Consider the following 19,776-nt stretch of genomic DNA (forward strand, 5'->3'; position numbering starts at 1 on the left):
GAACTGTATATAGTTACCCGGAAGGGTAAAGCAGGGATGCTGCATGTCTAAAGAGTTTGGTTTATTTACCTCGTTACCCGGTGAGGGTATAAAAACTGACAGGCTGAGGACTGTGAGCAGCCAAAAACTTTTATGTGAATATAGTTTGCACTTCTTAAAGTGCTTCTTATTGGTTTTATGCAGACCGCAGAACGAAAACCTGTTTGGCGTGGCCGAAGATAGCTGGATCACCTATGCCCTGCAGCCACGCCTAGGGCCTACGTTGAGGGTTTTAGGACGGTTCCCTCAAATTGCATCTTCTCCAGTGAGATAGACACCCGGTTACAGATCTCACTGTGGCTTGCTGAAAATCTGTTTGATAAGAAAAATGTTTTATAGGAAAAATGTTTTATATGAAAAATGTTTTATATATGTGAAGAAAGTTTTATTGAAGAAAGTTTTATAATGTCTTGATAAAGAAACATGTAACGTTCAAGAAAATGTGCCTCCCATAAAAGGAAGAAAGAAAGAGTTATGGTTATTCTTATACGTGATGCATCTAAAATTTTGTATGTCTAAAATACCTTGTTTTTACTCAGTTCCAGCCCGCAGACGTGCTGTGTTTTACCAGGGGGGTATGTGGTGCCCCTGCGGGTTCATTCGCCACAGAGGTACTGCATCTCACCCAGAGGTGTGGTGCCCCACTCTCAGGTAAGGAGGGAGTACTGCCTGGGACCCACCCACTTGCATCCATTACACTCCACTTCAGAGGGCAGGGCGAGATTGCTCCTAAGGGAGAGCACAGTCCCTGGTCCCTGGCTGGAGGGCGGAACCATGTAGTGGGTGTGGGTGGAGGAAGAAGACAGGGGAGCACATGAGAAGGAGGATATAAAAAGGGGAACTGTGGCACCCCAGGAATCCAGTTGCCACAGTGGCATTGCCTCCCTCACAGGGTGATGCCATGCCTGGAAACAAGCAGGGGTCCCCTAGTCAGGTATACTAGCATGCAACACTTTCCTGGCTCCAGACCAGCAAGGGGAGCTCCTCCCCTTAGCAACTGGAATCTGGAGGCGGGGTTAGTTAGAGTTAGTGAAAGGAGTTGAATACAGGACAGCGACGAGGAAAGACCTGGGGAGTGGAGCTGCACGGCAGTTCACCCCAGAAAGGAGCATAGAAGAACCGGACACCAGAGTTCGAGGTTGTGGGGCACTGAAGGCCCAGCAGCAGAAACAGGAGGGCAGGAGACTGCAAGTCTCCTGGCCCCATCAGATGCCCAGAAGCTCAGCAGCACATAGGGCCCAGCACCGCCACATGGGAGCGATACTCCAGGAAGGCCCCATCAGATGCCCGGAAGCTCAGCAGCACATAGGGCCCAGCACCGCCAAGTGGGAGCGATACTCCAGGAAGGCCCGAGCTGCCTGCCATACGAGTGAGCACAAAGACGTTTTACTCAGGTACGAGGGCCACAGCACAGCATTAGCAGCAGGGCCAAAGAGATTAGCGCACAGGGAAGGCCTCCAAATTCACCTGGCGAGGTGGATTCCCAACTTGCTTCCAGGCCGCCCGGACCTCTACTACCAGCTAGTACCCGTACCCCAGGCTGCCTAACCACCGCAAGTAAAGATAAGAGGAAACCGCCATTAAGTTGTGGACTGATTATTAACTGCGCCATCCCCTGCACTACACTGCACAGCAACATCTACAACATCACTATTTCCTGCCCTGGAGCTAAGCTCTACCTGTGGAGAGCTGAACCAACTCTGCTGTGTCATCATCAGCTCCAGAGGATCTGCACCGCAGCAGCGGCTCCATATAGCCGCATACCACAGGTGGCGTCACAAACATTATATAAAAACTATATTCCCTTTTCTTTAAAACCCCTTTTATTGACCGCCCTGGGTCACGGACCGGGTCACCGTCACTGTGACATCCCTCAGCATTGACCGGCCTGGCTACCGAGTACCCCACGGCCCAGGGGGCGCGTCCGAACCATCTAGAGAGAGAGAGAGTCCAGTCAGAGGAGAACAGCCTGATGAGAAGGAGAGGGAGCAGGAGCTCTGTAGGAGCTCTGCTCAGAGGAGAGGAGGAAGGAGCGGGCCTAGTTGAGAGGCCCAGGTTTGACTGAGGGAAGAGGACGGGAGCAGAGGAAGGCTCCAGAAGTGAGGGGATCCCAGGGGCATGGGAAGTGCGGATGCCACCCGTGCTCCCGAATCTGCAGGAACGTGGAGGGATCAGGCCGCAAAGGGGACCGGCCCCTAACTAGTGGAGAACTACAAGGCTCAGCTAGAAACCGGAGGCTTCTGTACTTTCAGGGTGCAGTTGCTCACAGCCGCAACTATATCGCCGAAAAGGTAGCCATATAGGATTCAGGGGACTGCAGGTTACCCGCCAAGATCCTGTGGCACCCTGCTTTGCACAGGTACCACAGGACCAAGGGTGCATGGACGGACTCCTCCACAAGAGGCCCTCATTATATACAAACACCTCCACAGTTCCACCTTATACCAGCAGAGGGAGCCCGTTAGGGATATAAATATGGAGGGTGGAGCCAAGCAGTCAGTCAGTTTAGAGTTTAGTCAGACAGAGAGAGTCTGAGAGCGTGCTGACGCTGAGACGCTGCTGCTGCCGTATTGAGGGCCCCGAGCGTGGCCGACGGCAAGGAGGAGAGGAGAGAGGAGTTGAAAGGGGCAGAGGAGCATCATAGGCTCACCCCAGTATACAAACCGGACACTGGGTCCGCGCCTACAGGGTCCCTTTATACCCAGTAGGGATCACCGGCATTCCAGGAGGACTACAAGTCCCTGGACGACCTGAAGCAAGACCCATTACAGGACCAGGAACCACAAGGCCCCAGCGTCTAGGGAGAGTGGTTGCCAACAGAAGGTCCCAATACCAAGCGACAGGTGAAGGAACAGCACGACACATAAGCTAGGCCCAGTTGCAGGCTGGCCAGGAGCATACAGAGAGGCAGACACGGACCAGGAGCCCCTATACCCGCTCACTGGGGAGAAGTCCTGAAGTGTACCCATTATACTGAGTACCCTGGACCGTACCTGACATCCGCACCAGTAAAGGTATTGAAGCGAATCCTGTGTCTCTGTCAGTTACTCCTGCTGCGCCATCCGCCTGCACTACAAGTCCCAGCATCACCACCCACCAAACTCCACACTGCCCCGGGGGCCCGCTCCACCTGTGGGGAGCAGAAACACCTCAGCTGCCATCCCATCACCCCCCGGAGGTCTGCAGCAGCGCTGGTAAACCTTACCAGGTACCACAGGTGGCGTCACGAACTATTTACTTTATTTTTATTTTCTATCCAAGTTACAATCCCCTTTTTTGGTTGACCACCCTGGGCCATGGACTGGGCCAGCCACCGTGATATCCCCCACCAGCATCCATAGGCCGGGCTGCCGAGTACCCCATTGCCCCGGGGGCGCGTCAATCCGAGGTTACCGGCTTGGGACACTGGTTGCGAGACACAGGGCAGGACGCAATTTCCAAACGTGTAGAGCAAAATTTTTCCCCTTTCCTACAAATATGCCTTCAATTAAGACCAAGCCGTACAGACACGTAGGATGAAACATGGAAGGATTGATAATGAAATTCTGCCTTTACTATCTTCAAAAGCTGAAACCGACGATCATAAATCTTCTCAATGTTATTTTTTTGTCTTCTGCAAATATCCAAACCAATGATCTTGTTTTTCTTAAAGGTTTTCAGAATTTGCAGCCATCTACTTGATTGATACTTTAACTGCTCCGCTATTTATTTTTAGTGTCTCCATCTACAAATCAATCACTTTATTATTCTAGACCGGCATCAATATTTTTACAGATTTGCATGTCCCACCAGCTGGGAATATTGAAAAGTTTGCTGGAGGTAGAAAAGGACTCATTTCTCTATGTGTTATGAAATCTCCCGTGGATGATTTTTGCTACTGATGCAGAGGTGTCTTCTTCTGCAGTACAGGTGAGGCCATTACCTCAACACCCAGAAAAGGAGGCTGACTAAGAAAAACCTGCAAAGTTACTGGTCTAAGCAATACTCGTACGGCACACATGTATAACTGTAGCCCGTGGGCCAAATCTGGCCTGCAATGTGAGTATATTTGGCCCGCTCCCTCTAACATTCTCCCTCTACTTATGATGTCTCAGCGCAGCGGGCGCGATGATGTCATTACAACGCGCCCGCTGTGCCGAGCAGTGCAGAGAATCAGAAGATGCACTGGAGAGACCAAAGCAGCGGGGGGGGGGAATGAGGAGAGATGAGTATTTTTTTTTTACTTGGAGCCCATTGTACTGTATGGAGTACTATGTGGGGGCCATTATACTGTATGGGGCAGTATGTGGGGGCCATTATACTGTATGGAGGGTTGTGAGGGGATTACAGTTGGGGAATTGTACTGTGTTGGGGGACACCATACTTTGCCAGGGGGGCTGAGTGTGGGGGGGGGGGGTACAGTAGGGTCATCATACTGTGCTTGTTTAGGGTTGTTCGTGGGACAACCCCTGCAAGTTTGTTTCCATATGAAAAATGTCATCGTTATATTTGATAAGAATGTCTTTTAGACATTTGCAAACCAGACAAGTTTTTTTTTTTTAAACTTCTATAAAATAAACTAGTAGCTATGTGCACAGAAAGTTTTTGAGGAGTTTTTGAACTTTTAAAATCCTCCATTAAAATGCAAAACTCCTCAAAAACTTGGAGGTTCTGCTCAGTTTCCTCTCAAAAATTTTAGCAAAAAACTCTGTGTGCAAAAACCCATTGAGCGGCAGCCAATTTTTTTTTTTGAGGCAGTCAAACACGAGGAATTTTTTAGTGTAAACTGCTTTGGGGACAGCTCCTTATTTGGGGAGTTTTTGGTGGCATTTTTGTCTCCTGAAACGGTTTTGAAGAGTTTTTCAAACATTTTTGCAGAGTGCTTTTTGCTTGAACAGTGTCTAGTTTGGATTTTTGCTTGAACATTGGCTAGTTTGGAGCGTTTTCCATCAGGAGCCGCTTCGGAGAAGTGATATACACTTTTTTTTCCCCCCACTAGGCATTTTTTAAGTGGAAGAAAAACACTCAAAAGACTGAACATACGTACGAGCAAAGTGGTTTTACAGTAGAAGTGAATAAGAAGTATATGAGTCTTTTAAGAGTTTTTGGGTGATTTTTTTCCTGCGGTTTTCCGGAGTGACCCCGCTAACAAAGACAAACAAAAGACTCTTTAAAAAACTCTGTGTGCACATAGCCTTAGAGGGAACACTGGTCCATATGTTCTCTAGACCTACCTCCAGGCTGACATCTGCAAAATGAAATTCGCATCATACCAAGAGATTATTTTTTTTCTCCAGTATGTGACTTTTTTCCATTAAATTGCAGATTTGACTAAAAGACCTAATTGAAATGCTGTGTATACATCTCGGATTTTCAACCTTATTACATATCCTTGTGTCATCAACAGAAAGGAAAATCTTGCTTACTGAGCATTGCACCGCTGACATCTACCCAGAAACTAACCAGAATAAGACAGAATTATTACTCTCATTACTCGCATGCAGTGAAGCTGCTCTCTACATCCAGGGTGTAACATTTACAGCCTCTAGAAATACATATATTCACTGTAAGGACAAATGTATTTTGGGGTCTCCACATTACACCTACAGGAGCTTCATGACCTCCTATTCCAAATCCCTATTAAGATATGGAGTCGGTCATCCCTCAGCAGCTACGACGGCTTCCACTCTTTTGGGATGCGTAGCAAAAGGAAAAAGCATCCACGACACGGCAGATGAACACCAAAACACGGCAATTTATTTCCAGGCATAGGAACCAAGTCTTATTCTGGGAAGGATTTTTACAAGATATTGGAAGAGTCTATGGGAATTTTTGCTCCTTCATCCCGAAAAGCACTTGTGAGGTCAGAACCTAATGTTGGGGAGGAGGCCGGGCTCACGATCTCAGTTATCAGTGTTGGATGGGGCTGAGGTCCGGGCTCTATGCGGCCGGTTATGTTCTTCCACCAAACTCGCCCAACCATGTCTTTATGGAGCTTAAGCAGAAAAGGGCCTTCCCTAAACTGTTACCACAAATTGTTATTATGCTGCCCGGCGCCTGCACGTAGCTAAATGTAGCGAGGAGAAAATTAACTTTTATTCTCCCCACCAGCATTCGGTTTCATAGGTATATAAACTTGGCACTCGTATGACTCAGACTGAAGAGTAATTTTTATATATTTTAATGAGAAAAAAAGTACAAAAAAAATAGACGTTTCGGTCACTGCGGACCTTCATCGGTGTACAGTATACTGCGACCAGTACATGTGAATGGGACAGATGTCTCAGAGGTACGGTAGCTTGGAAGTGGAGGTAGATAGATGAGATGCCTGGCAATCGGAACGCGGTGTCTGCCGCTTGTTCCTGTGGACGTCCACAAGTGGAGACCCCTAGGCAGATATAATATCACCCCGCCTACACTATCGTCCCTATATAGGATACACACCTAAGTCCTGAATGTCAATAGTGCTTGGCCCTTGATAGGGATTGGACAGGGTGAGCACTAGTCAAGCCCCACTACAAACTAAAGACAACAAGGTAGACAAACAAAGGGAAACACTTAGCTTGAGAAGATACCAGAGGAGTAATGCCAACTGTCCTCCAAGGGCACCAGAGAAGAAACTAGCCAACTGCTAGTGCTCCAAGCCAACACAGAGGTACATAGAACTATCACCGGCGACTCTCTGGAGAAACTGAGAGCTTTTAACTACCAAGCATCGATGTGTCAATCAGCAGCAGAAGGTGGAGGTCGCTGCTGGGTCCTAAAGGAAGAAGGATAACTATACTACAGAGGTGAGGGAATCAAGAAGGCGTCTGCAATGTCAAGCGCAGTGACTTTCTACAGCCGGATCCAGAGCGACTGCCTGTCACACCTGACACACCCATGACAGCCGGGCAGCATAATAACTCTGTTAACCTGCAGATTAACCAGGTTCACCAGGTTAACAGCGTTATTTCTGGTGACAGGTTCCCTTTAAGATGTGAGGCCCAATACTAAATAAAGTAATGGGAAGAAATAATAAAAGTAAAGACCTGATTCCTGTTCCTTTCCAGCCACACAATCACCAAATAAACCTGCACTAAAAAGATGCATTCCTGCTGGAATATTACACATTTCCATTTGCAGGAGCCTCCTTTGTAGCGGTTGTGCTGCAGACAATACCAGTGAGTGTCGGGATTTATGATGGCGTTCATTTTATTTGTTAGATGCATTTAAGTATTGTTCTCTCGCACAATAAAATGTCACATCTGATCAGTAAAACTGCCAAGATCAAAGCCCCTCTCTGTGTCTGAGTGTTAAGCAAAACAAACTGCTTAAAGGATCCATGGAAGACTGAGATACGCGAGGGATGGAAGTATCCAGATGTTTATCAAGCTGCGGGAGCGCGATGGGAGTTGTAGTTCCTTTACAGATCTGCATGTAGGGCAATGCATTGATCAATGTCACTTGAAAGAAAACACTCAGAAGGGTTTTCAATTTATTTTCTTTGTTTCCTATTTTCAAAATGTCTGCTAGCTGTCAGTGAATAAGAACATTAATTTTTCATGCCCAGAGGCTGAAACACCTGTCCTGACCATCCATCATGTCCTGACAGCCATGCACGGCTTTATGTGCTCTATATCCATTTTTATTAAGCAGAGATGTTGCAAAACTTTTGACAATTTTGAACACAAAGTATTTTAGAAATTGCAGAACTGTCCATATTCTTAAAAATAAAAGATCCAATGCAAACTGATGAAACCAGAGATATGTTCCAAATTACGTAAGTAGTTTCGCCTTTGGCTGCCTGTAGTCACCGCTAGGAAGAAGCTTACTGCATACTGGTTATATATTGAAGTCAATGATGATAATGTCTGCAGTAAACTCCTACGCTCCCTCTGGTGGTGACTGCATGAAGACAGACTTTGTTGGAGTAGGAAAATTGCAAAGTATGCTGCATAGCAAATTAGAGAAAAAATTGCTATAAAAATCTAAAAAATAAAAATATATTAAAGTCTATGGAAACCCTTGATTTTTGCAAATGTTAACAGTTACTTTTGTTTCAGATTTAAAGGCGATGCCTATTTTCAAAAAAGTATGTAAAGTAAATAAAATAATAAACTCAGCATTTACTCACACTCCCTGGGTCCATTGTCGGCTGTGAGTACATTAGTGACGTGATCATGTCAACAGCACCCATCACCCTTCTAGCCACTCACTGAGCATGCGGCATGAGCCATTGCAGTAGTGGAAAGCTGGCACTGAACCCAGGGAGGATGAGTATCTGATGAGTTTGTTATTTTATGTATGGTTACACACTTTGAGAGCCATTTAATTGAAAGTGAACATCCCCTTTAAGCTTTCAGAAGAATCACATGAACTGTTTTACTTGGGATATGCAGCAACCTATATAGTCATAATTAAAACATGCGGAATAACAGGATGGTACTGACACACCACAAACCAAAAAGCCATTTGTTGTCTGCTCAACATAGTCCCTTGAGCATAATCTTGCAGTTGTTGTATAATTCAACAAGTTTCAGTCTGCAATCTTCATTCCTTCAATCCTTTTGAGACTTTTCAGAACCCCCTGACATGCAGTTTGCAGCTTGATACAAGTTTCAGACTTTTACTTTGCGGAAGTGTCTCTGCCAGTAATATAGGCTGGATGTGAGCTGTGTTTTTATCCAGGAAGCTGGATAAGTTATTATCAGCACAGCTTCTATCCTACACTTATTTAATCTTCAAACGTCTTTTCTCTTTTTCTCTACATAGTATCTCAATGAGGGGAACTAAAACAATCTCCTCTTTCCACTACAAATCTGTGTATTACCTTCTCAATCGCTGTTGCTATTTATAATTCTGAGAGAATAAAGGAAGAGAGCAGAGAGCCATCAGTAATAGGAGCCCTGATAGATTTGGAATATTTTTGCAGATCATTCAGCTATATAAAGGACTTATAGACACTCTCCAAAAGTACATTGATAGAAAATATTTAAAGGGAATCTGTCATCAATTTTTTACTATCTAATATGAGAGCTGAATAATGTAGAGACAGAGATTCTGATTCCAGTGATGTATCACTCACAGGGCTTCTTGCTGCAGTTCTGATTAAAAACTGTTTTCTCTGCTGAAGTTCTCTGAATGCTGAGCAATTTATAATCCCGCAAAAACCACTGATTGGCAGCTTTCTGTGTACACTGTGCATAGGCAGAAAGCGGCCAATCAGTGGTGGGGGTACGATTGGACTACTTTGCAGTAGGTTTACTAGTCCTCTAGAGATAATCTCCTACTGATAAAACTGTGATTTTATCAAAACTACAGCAAGCAGCCCAATAAGTGAAACATCACTGGAATCAGGATCTCAGTCTCTACATTATGCTGCTGCCAGATTAGGTATCTGTTGACAAATTACCTTTAGTGAAGGCTACTTAACTTTTTATTTAAAAAGCAAATGAACTTCGAAAAAACTTCTGTTCACAGGTGTAGAATGGCTTTAAAGAAATCAGCATGTATCCTACATATACTGTAGATTAAGACAAAGGATCCCTCCAGATATTTTAGTGCTATGCTTGCAAATAATGGTACCAATATAAAGGCAGCGCCTCCTTTCTTACTGTGCTTGCACATGCAGTGTGCTTTCATGCAACTCTTACTGTGTGGTAGCAAATATTGACAGATTTACTGTGGTGCAGTCACTACATCGATGATTTGTCTTTTGTTCTTAGCAGGAGGAAGAACTCGTGCACTTTGTCATAGTGGTTCCAACTCAAACCTGTGGCACAAGTCCTTTGCACCCTATTGTAATTGTAACATGTTAGTATAAATGTAGAGAGGACTACAGTTGTAGATATATTCATGTGCCTATAACCAAGTGCTGCTATCAAGGTCATACAACATTTTATAGACAGATTTATTTAGGCGTCCCAAAGCTCTATGTTTCTTCACCAATCATTACCCATTAAGCTTTAATACACTTATTCATGCAAGACAAAATATGGATTATTAATCCTAATTATGCCTGATATTGCCAAATTTGGATCCAATATGGCGAGCCAGCCGGGCTGCAGCTGGCGGGTAACTTATTGCTATAGATAAGAACCTGCCCTGATGCAGGAGGTCAGGACTTGCATTTAGTCGTATGCACACTCCATAATCACATGGAGCAGAAGACATTTTTTCGGGGACAAGTCCAAACCAGGCAGCATTGCTTACCCGCCGTAAATAATCTTCAGAGTTCTGTAAAGTGTCATTTAGAGAATCGCCCGAGAGGTTAAAATGTTGGCTACAGGATCCAGGAGGCAGCTTGAGATGTTCGGCTTTGTAGAAGAGGTGGTTGCTTGTAGAATTAGCCTGTGGCTCCAGGACATATGCTCGGTTTTCAAGTGTAATTAATCCCCTGAAAATAATCATACAGCGCAGTTATTGGAGAAAGTTGTTAAATATTCATATGTCTCATCTGCATGATACATAGATATGTAGGGCTATAATGTGTGCATAACTAAAGCTGGCCATAGAGCAGAGATTAAAGGGATGTCCCTTTAATCCACTTATTTTATTCCATAGGCTTTTTATATATCAGAATAACAAAATCAGCTGTACTTACCCCCAGCTGTTTGTTGATATGACTGCAGCGGTGACATCAGGTGACCACTGTAAACAATCATTGGGCTCAGTCAGTAGACTTGTACCGCCTACACTGACATCATAGCTGAGCCCAGTGATTGCCTGCAGTGGCAATCATTGTGTCATTGTGATGCCACTGCTGAAGTCATATCCACAAAGGACTGGGGTCAGTGCTGAAGGACAGGGTGTAAATACAAATGGCTGTTATTTTTACATACAGAAAGTCTATGAAATAAAAAAGTAAACTTTAAAAACTAAAGTCGAAATGTGGTCACATACATGAAAGCAAACCCGCTGTTTCTGGTGGGACCAACTACTTTATGTAAATGGATTCTTTCTTGACAGATGACATCGGGGGAAGAAGGATCATGCATGTTGAATATTGATGTTGGATTTGATCTTAAAGGGGTTGTCCACTACTCGGACAGCCCCTTCTCAGTTGCTATATTCTCCTGTGTGAAATAACAATAGCCTATACTCACCTCCGGGGCCAGCGCCATTCCAGTGATGTTGGAGCCTGGTCTCCCGGGGCTCGCATGACATTGTTATGCAGCTGCCATTTCACTCTTACTTCTTTTGGACATAACTGATATTCGGAGGAAATCAGAGAGCAGCAGCAGTTCTCACTTCTTCTGGGTGTCAGGTCTGTCCGAAGAAAGTAAAAAATGAAGAGAGCGCTGATTGGCTGCAGGGTTCACATGGCATAACCATGTCACGCGAGCCCTGTGAGACCAGGCACCGACATTGCTGAAATGGTGGCAGTGGTGAATACTGTATAAACTGTTATTATTTTACACGGGGGAAAATTGCAAATCCACTACTTGGACAAGAAAGAACAGCCGCCACCAGAGGTTCTTGCTCCACTGTCCTAATTGAAAAACACATATATACTGTATGCTCGACCAAGCTGAGCATGCATGTACATGTGTAAGAGAAGGGAAACTGAAAGGAGCGACTGTCAGCCATAAGCTTTTGAAGCCACTTGATAAAGCTATAAAGTAGGACATCACTGCATCTTTTCATTACAAAAAGAATAAAGTTTTTGCACCCTGTTCAGCTTCCTCTGTCTGTGTGTAAAAAGGTAGTCAAGAGAGAAGATACACATAGTTGATGCGAAACAAAGTGGCTGCAAGAGAACACCGCCATCTGCTGGTCAAAGACGATAGAGATAGCAGAAAGAATTGCATTAGAAGGAACTCAATGGTAAAGGGCATGCTCCCTCCAGGAAGAGATTGGAGGAGATATCAGGTCATGTTATAGTTACGGCACAGTTAGTAATTATAAAAGGTCCAGGAGGACAGTGAAGGGGAGGAGTTGGCGCCCAAACCTGTAGCAGGACGGCTTATAGCCATCATTACAAGAGGCCAGACTCTAGAAAAGGAATCAAGAGACAAGACGCGAGTGAAGACCTGAGAGAGACCAGGCCCGAATGGAGACCCGAGAGAGACCAGACCCGAGTGAAGACCCGCGAGAGACCAGACCCAAATGAAGACCCGAGAGAGACTGGGCTCGAGTGAAGACCCGAGAGACACAAGACCCAAGAGAGACCAGGCTTGAGTGAAGAACTGAGAGAGAGTAGACCTGAGAGAAGACCCGAGAGAGACCAGAGCCTGGAGAGCTGAGCCGAGTGAGCAGAGTCAGAGCCAAGAGAGAGAGATGACTAGGCCACAATGGAGGGACATTCATGTGAGCAGTCGCTTCCAGCGTTGATGTACGGTACAGAATGGGGACTGTGGCCATGTTTCAGGGAACGAAGGGCGGCCAGTGTGACGAGTGGCAGACTAACTCCCCAACCTGGGACTCGCAGCTTAGAGGGTAGCACCGTCGACCCCCGATAGGGTCTGTGTGATGTTTTGTGTTGCCTAGAGAGTGGCGAGGTGGCGACAGTGACAGGCACAGTAGTGACAGTGATGCCTTGTGGGATTGGGTATTAGGACTAAGACATCACTGACAATAACAGTTATCTAATGGTAATAATAGAACGATAGTGAGTAAATAACATTGTGTCAATATCCTGTTCTTCTGAATTACTGTATTCTTCTTGTAACATAACTTGTTTATTTTCACTGTCTGCGCTATCCCCTGATATTGTGCCGTAGGCACCCCTTTTATTGTGTTAATCGAATAAATAGTTGTTGCTTTAAGTACCAATGTCTCCTCGTTGTCTGCCCTGTTACATCCACATACCTGATAACATATGCACCCTTTAGTATCTGTTTAGACTGTTGTGATGCCTATATCACTTGGTGGCACCAGGGGTGTTAAGCCAAGCCAAACTTCCAAGCTAATGGGGGAGTTAGAGGTCTGTCAACATCTATTTTCTATGGCTGGTTAGTATAATTATTAGTGATGAGCGAGCACTAAAATGCTCGGGTGCTCGTTGCTCTGGTCGAACAAATCGTAATGCTCGGGTGCTCGACCCAAGCAATAAGCCCAATGTCAATGGAAAACTCAAGCATTTTTCAGGCAGCCCCCCCCCCCCCAAAGGTCTGCAGGGGGCTTAAAAATTGCCCAAATTGATGGGAACAGTGCTAAGATGACATGGGAACAGCATGGGAAAGACCCCTGGACGCATCTCTGACTCCCAGGTTACTGCTGTGAACAAAGTTTTCACAGTATTATGCCACTTTTACGGACTCACAACAAAACATATAAAAATGAAACCAAATGGATTTTCCTGGAAAAAATGTTAAGGGACATTCTTTCCAGGATAATGACTTGCATATAAGGCAAAATAAATAACCCCCCAAAAAATGCTCCTCCACACCTTGGGCTATGTTCACACATAGCGTTTTTAATGCACTTTTGCAATGGTGAAAAATACATCCACCAGTAAATGTAATTTTAACACTTTACCTTCTCTGCCCATGTAGTGTGTGAGACATGATCAAACGCTTCCGGTTTCATTTATGAAGGATTGTGAAAGTCACAAAGTCTATTTTTACAGGGTCATCAGGCAGCTCTTACTATTGTTAGAGGGCCATCAGCCGGCTATGCTTTGTTGTTCCTATTATTAAGGAGCGGGTTCCCTATACTCTTATTGCGTAGTGACTGCAAGGGCTGCCCATAATTTGGAAAGACCCTAATACCCCTTTGAAGAGACGTAGAGGAGGACCTCAGTTTAAAAAATGTTACCATTATTAAAGGAGTAGGTCTCCTATACTGTTATTGCATATGTAGTGACTGCAAGGGCTGCCCAGAATTTGGAAAGACCCTAATACCCCTTTGAAGAGACATAGAGGAGGACCTCAGTTTAAAAAATGTTCCCATTATAAAGGAGTAGGTCTCCTATACTGTTATTGCTTATGCAGTGACTGCAGGGCCTGCCCAAAATTTTTAAAAATTCCAATAACCCTTTGAAGAGACAGAGGAGGGCTTCAGTTTAAAAAATGTTCTGATTATTAAGGAGCGGGCCTTCTATACTGTTACTGCGTATGTAATGACTGCAAGGGCTGTCCAAAATTTGGAAAAATCCCAAAAGCAATACACCTTTGAAGAGGCATAGAGGAGGGCCTCAGTTTAAAAAATGTTTCCATTATAAAGGAGCGGGTTTCCTATATTGTTATTGCGTATGCAGTGACTGCAAGGCCTGCCCAAAATTTGTAAAAATTCCAATAACCCTTTGATGAGACAGAGGAGGGCCTCAGTTTAAAAAAATGTTCTGATCATTAAGGAGCGGGTCTCCTATACTGTTATTGTGTATGCAGTGACTGCAAGGGCTGCCCAAAATTTGGAAAAACTCCAATAGCAATTCATCTTTGAAGAGACATAGAGGAGGGCCTCAGTTTAAAAAATGTCCTGATCATTAAGGAGCGGGTCTCCTACATTGTTATTGCGTATACAGTGACTGCAAGGTCTGCCCAAAATTTGGAAAAACCCCAATAACCGTTTGAAGAGACATAGAGGAGGGTCTCAGTTAAAAAAAAGTTCCCATTATAAAGGAGCGGGTCTCCTATACTGTTACTGCATATGCAGTGACTGCAAGGCCTGCCCAAAATTTGGAAAAACCCCAATACCCCTTTGGCGAAATATAGAGGAGGGCCTCAGTAAAAAAAATGTTCACATTATAAAGGCGCAGGTCTCCTATACTGTTATTGCGTATGCAGTGGCTGCAAGGGCTGCCAAAAAGTTGGACGCACCCCTTTACACCTTTGTAAAGACATTTAAAAAAATTGTTACCATTGTTAAGGAGTGGGTTTCCTATACTGGTAATGCCTATGCACTAAGTACATGGGCTGAAAAACATTTACCCCTGGGGGGTATACATGAACATACCCTATAACATATACAATGTTAGAGGTAGGCCTCTAAAAAAAACTACGGGCATCATAAACACTCCTAAAAAAATTATGTGGGTGTTGCATCACGGTCAAACTCGTGATATAGCGGTGGTGGAGGATGAGGAGAAGGACAACAGAACATAGACAAAATCAGAAGGTGTATATGTGGCACCCCAGGGGTCTGGTTTCCACAGTAACAAGCAATGTTATGTCTGAGAGCAGGTGGGAGGTCTCTTGGCCAGGGATCCTGTGCATGCCACACCTCCTGCCCAGTCTTGGGAGGGGAAGACCTTCCCCTATATAAACCCGGGGCTGAAGCAGGGTTGGTCAGTCAAGGAGAGTAGAGACAAGAAACAGTCACAGGAAGAAACAGCAGAAGCTCAGTGGGAGCAATACTACTACAAGTCAGGGGCTGGCAGCTGCAGAGCTCGCCCTGATTGAGAAGCTTTCTTACCGGACCCGGCGTCCGAGGCTGTGGGGACTAACTCTTACCCAGCAGCAGAAGCCGACCGGCAGGGGATTTCAGGTCCTCAGGCCCAGAAACCCGAAGGCACGGTCACACGTGTGGGACCAGCGCCGCCATCGTGGAGCGGAAGCCATTAGAAGGCCCCGAGTCACCGGCCATGCGGGTGAGCACCACACGGTACACTCAGGGACGTGGGCTACTTATATCCCCTTCTAGCAAGGTAGCCAGAAGAGTACAGTCAGTTTGGGAGGCCTACAACTCCGCCTGGCCAGGGGAGATCCCATCCGCTCAAGGACTGACCAGGCCCCGTTCGCTAGCAAGTACTCCGGGAGGGTCTATCGTTGTTACCAGTAAAGACCCTGAATTACACCGCACCGTCTCTGAGTGGTTCCTGCTACCCTCATCTTCCACGTCGGCTGCCCTGAGGCCATACCCCTCCCGTTGGGGGTTATACTATCACGCTGCACAATTCTACACCGGCCTCAGCGGTCTGCCCTGCAGCGGCAGCTCCATAGCTGCAAATCAACGGGTGGCGTAGTCGACACTCAAATAACATCTATCAAGACTGCCACACACTGAGTTGACTCCATGGGCACGGACCGGGTCCCCGCCACTCGGAGACTACAACCCTCATCTGATCCGGTTCCGGGTAAGCCCCCGTGCGCGAGACGCTGCGCGACACAGCAGGCCCAGGGGCGCGTCAACTTTGGCGTAGTCGGCAGGATTTCGTGCCCGCAACCACCGGGTACTGCGTGCCTGAAAAAGAGACTTTTAAAACTTACCATCCGTGAAGTTTTCCCGCCATCGGTGAAGATTCCCGCCATCCGGCGCCATCTTCAGCCTTCTTCCCACCATCCGTGGAGTTTTCCCGCCGTTGGACGCCATCTTGAGGACGCCGCGCGGGAAGAAGAGGGGCGTGGACTCCGAAAGCGCGCGAGAACTGAAGCCCCGCCTCACGTCCGGACGTTGCGTAAGGTCCTGGAAGGAGCCCAGCAGACGCCAACGTCACCGGAGCGCGACGGAAGGTCCTCAACCCTGACGATCTACTGCGGAGCCGCGGCCTACGGAACAGGATCATCGCAAGGTAGGCCACGGTCCACTAGGGGGGAGTAAGATGTCGGATGCGGAGGAGAGCTTCATTGCCTCAACCCCCGCCAGCGCCACCGCTGCTGCAGTTATGCCCTTCACCATGCCCTATATCCCGGGAGCAGCTTGGGTACCCCAGTACTCAGGGGAGTCACATACCCTGCATGACTTTAGAGAAAAGCTGGATAGCCTCTTCCAGGTGTACCCCCTCACAGAAGAGCAAAAAGTGAGCATCCTGGTGGCCCAACTAACCGGGGCAGCCAAAAGGGAAGTAAAATCCTGGCCACCTGGGAGGAAGACTGTCGCAGGGATACTAACCCGGCTGAAGGATACCTTTGATACCCGCACCTCAGCCGAGATTAAGCTTAGATTCTACGGGTGCAAGCAGCGAGCGCATGAGAGTATAAGGGACTATGCACTAAACCTACAAGAGGCCCTGAGGGCCATTAAGCAGACCGACCCTGATGGAGTGGGAAACGAGGACAGGCTGTTGACCGAACAATTTATAGAGGGACTATGTTGTAATGCCCACCGAACCCAGTTGCGGGCGATGGCCTTACAGGATCCCCATCTGGGCTTTGCACAGTTCAAGGACAGAGCCATCCGGGTGCTCCGAGAACCGGCACCGGGTGGCGTTGTGACCCACAGGCGCCCAGCTATCACTTACCACCAGGAGGCGGCGCCCTTGTCGGCAGGGCCTGTGGGAGCTGATGCGCAGGCTTTGGACAATGACCCGGCTCCAGACCTACACCATCAGGTCCAAGAGCTAGCTAAGAGCGTTGCTGCGCTAACCCGAACTGTGCAGTCTTTACAGGTTTCCACCCCAGGGAAGATCCAGCTGGCATCCGGACCGGAGGACATCCCGTGGCGTCGACCAAGGAGGACCCCACCGGCCAGAGGAAGACCCAGTGACCGATACAGCGAAGACGGACGACCCATCTGCCGCCGCTGCAATCAACCCGGACATATGGCAAGGTACTGTTCTTTAAACGGGCACAACCTGGGGTAGAGGGCCAACCTCCAGGAAAAAGATCACCAGGCCCATCGAACTGGCCCGACAGATATGTGGGAGGACGTCCAGTCTTGCCTGTGGTACTGGATGGCATTCCCATGAGTGCCCTACTGGACACCGGGTCACAGGTCACCACCATCCCGTACGTGCTTTTTAAGCAGTACTGGAATGACTCGGATATTACCCGCTACCCTGACGACGACTTGAGTATCATCGCCAGCAATGGCCAGCCCGTGCCACAGATCGGATTTAAAGAGGTGACCATCAAAATCGGTAGAGTCGAACTGGCAGCACAGGGACTGATCATTGTAGATATTGACAAACATGAGAGTCACCCAAAAATAACTCTAGGAACTAATGTAATTGAAAATTGTCTTGCAGAGGTGATTTTCCTTTTACAGCAGGTTGCCAAGAACGCCAGCTCCGGCGAGCAGCGGGTGCTCCAGAAAGAGATCCGGGCACTGATGCGACGGCAACAGGTGGAACTCTCCGGCGGTGAGATTGGTAGCGTAAGAATGTGTGACCCTTTTCCTATTGCCATGCCCCCAAAAAGTGAAATGATGATTTGGTGCCGGGCAGCTATTGGTCTGAGAGGTAGAGATTACCAGGCAATGGTAGAACCAGTTTACTCAGACAGTAGGCCCACCATCTTGACAGCACGGGGGGTGGTTAATGTACGCCATGGGAGGGTGCCCGTTCGCATAATCAATATCGGGAAGAGGGAAGTGTACCTGCCCCGGTATGCCACGCTAGCCAAATTATATACCATTAACCAAAATGCTATACAATCTGTGGAACCCTTGCCTCCATCTCACCCGGAGGAAGGTAACGGCTCTAAGAAAACAATGGAGGACTGGTGTCAGCAACTACATTTGGGTACTGACTCCACTCCCTCACATCAGAAACAGGGAGTCTATCGGGTGGTTCAAGAGTACGAGAGAGTGTTTAGTAAACACCCGTTAGACTTCAGGCGAGTCAAGGGGGTAGAACACCACATCCCCACGGGAGACCATCCTCCCATAAAAGAGAGGTATCGACCCGTACCCCCTGCACACTACCAACACGCCAAGGGGATGCTTAGAGACATGAAGGAGGCTGGGGTGATCAGGGATAGCTGTAGCCCCTGGGCAGCTCCACTAGTCTTAGTCAGAAAAAAAGACAACACCATGAGGATGTGTGTAGATTACCGGAAAATCAACCGTATCACACACAAGGATGCGTACCCCTTACCAAGGATAGAGGAGTCATTGGCTGCTTTAAGATCTGCTAACTTCTTCTCTACCTTGGATCTCACTAGCGGGTACTGGCAGGTTCCTGTAGCAGAGGCGGACCGGGAGAAGACCGCATTCACCACCCCGATGGGACTTAGCGAGTTCACCTGCATGCCGTTCGGACTCTGCAACGCACCAGGAACCTTCCAATGACTAATGGAGTGTTGTCTGGGCCACAGAAACTTCGAGACGGTCCTGTTGTACCTGGACGATGTCATCGTATATTCCAAGACGTATGAGGACCACCTGAAACACCTGGCGGAAGTGTTCGAAGCTCTGGCGAGTTACGGCCTAAAGGTGAAACCCTCCAAGTGTCACCTCCTGAAACCAAAGGTGCAGTACCTGGGACACGTGGTGAGCGCTGACGGAGTGGCTCCCGACCCTGATAAGATCACCGCAATTAAGGAATGGCCAAGCCCCTCCAGCGTAAAAGAAGTGCGGCAGTTCCTCGGGTTGGTAGGCTACTACCGAAGGTTTATTCCCGGTTTCACCAAAAAGGCAGCACCTATGCAGGACCTCCTGATAGGCCAGTCCCGGAAGGCCAAGAACCAGAAGCCGCCCTTCAAATGGGAGGAGCTGGAAGAAGAGTCCTTCCGCCAGCTGAAGATGGCCCTCACGGGGGACGAAATCCTGGCGTACCCGGATTATAGCCAGCCCTTTATCCTCTACACCGACGCCAGTAACATCGGGCTAGGAGCCGTACTGTCCCAGATCCAGCAGGGGAAGGAACGAGTAATCGCCTACGCCAGCCGAAAGCTGCGACCCACCGAAAGGAACCCCGAGAATTACAGCTCATTTAAGCTAGAGTTCCTGGCCGTAGTATGGGCAGTCACCGAGCGCTTTAAGCATTACCTCGCTTCTTCCCGGTTCACCGTGTACACGGATAACAACCCGTTGACACACCTGGACACGGCAAGACTCGGTGCCCTGGAGCAGAGGTGGATGGCCCGTCTGTCCAACTACGAGTTCACAATCAAATACCGGGCCGGACGCTCCAATACCAACGCGGACGCCCTGTCCAGGATGCCCAACCTGCCG

General features: G+C 47.4%; 1 protein-coding gene across 1 annotated transcript in view; it reads right to left on the reverse strand.

Annotated features, from left to right (window-relative positions):
• ADAM12 (ADAM metallopeptidase domain 12) overlaps positions 1 to 19,776 on the reverse strand; it is a 778,476-nt gene that overhangs the window by 341,390 nt on the left and 417,310 nt on the right. Inside the window, exon 6 of the mRNA XM_073685043.1 lies at positions 10,213 to 10,396. Coding sequence (XP_073541144.1) covers positions 10,213 to 10,396 — 184 coding nt within the window. The remainder of the gene's footprint in view (positions 1 to 10,212; positions 10,397 to 19,776) is intronic.

This window comes from Phyllobates terribilis, unplaced genomic scaffold (assembly GCF_046119375.1).
Source record: "Phyllobates terribilis strain yellow unplaced genomic scaffold, ASM4611937v1 Scaffold_5__5_contigs__length_657084704, whole genome shotgun sequence".
NCBI classification, from domain to species: Eukaryota; Metazoa; Chordata; class Amphibia; order Anura; family Dendrobatidae; genus Phyllobates; species Phyllobates terribilis.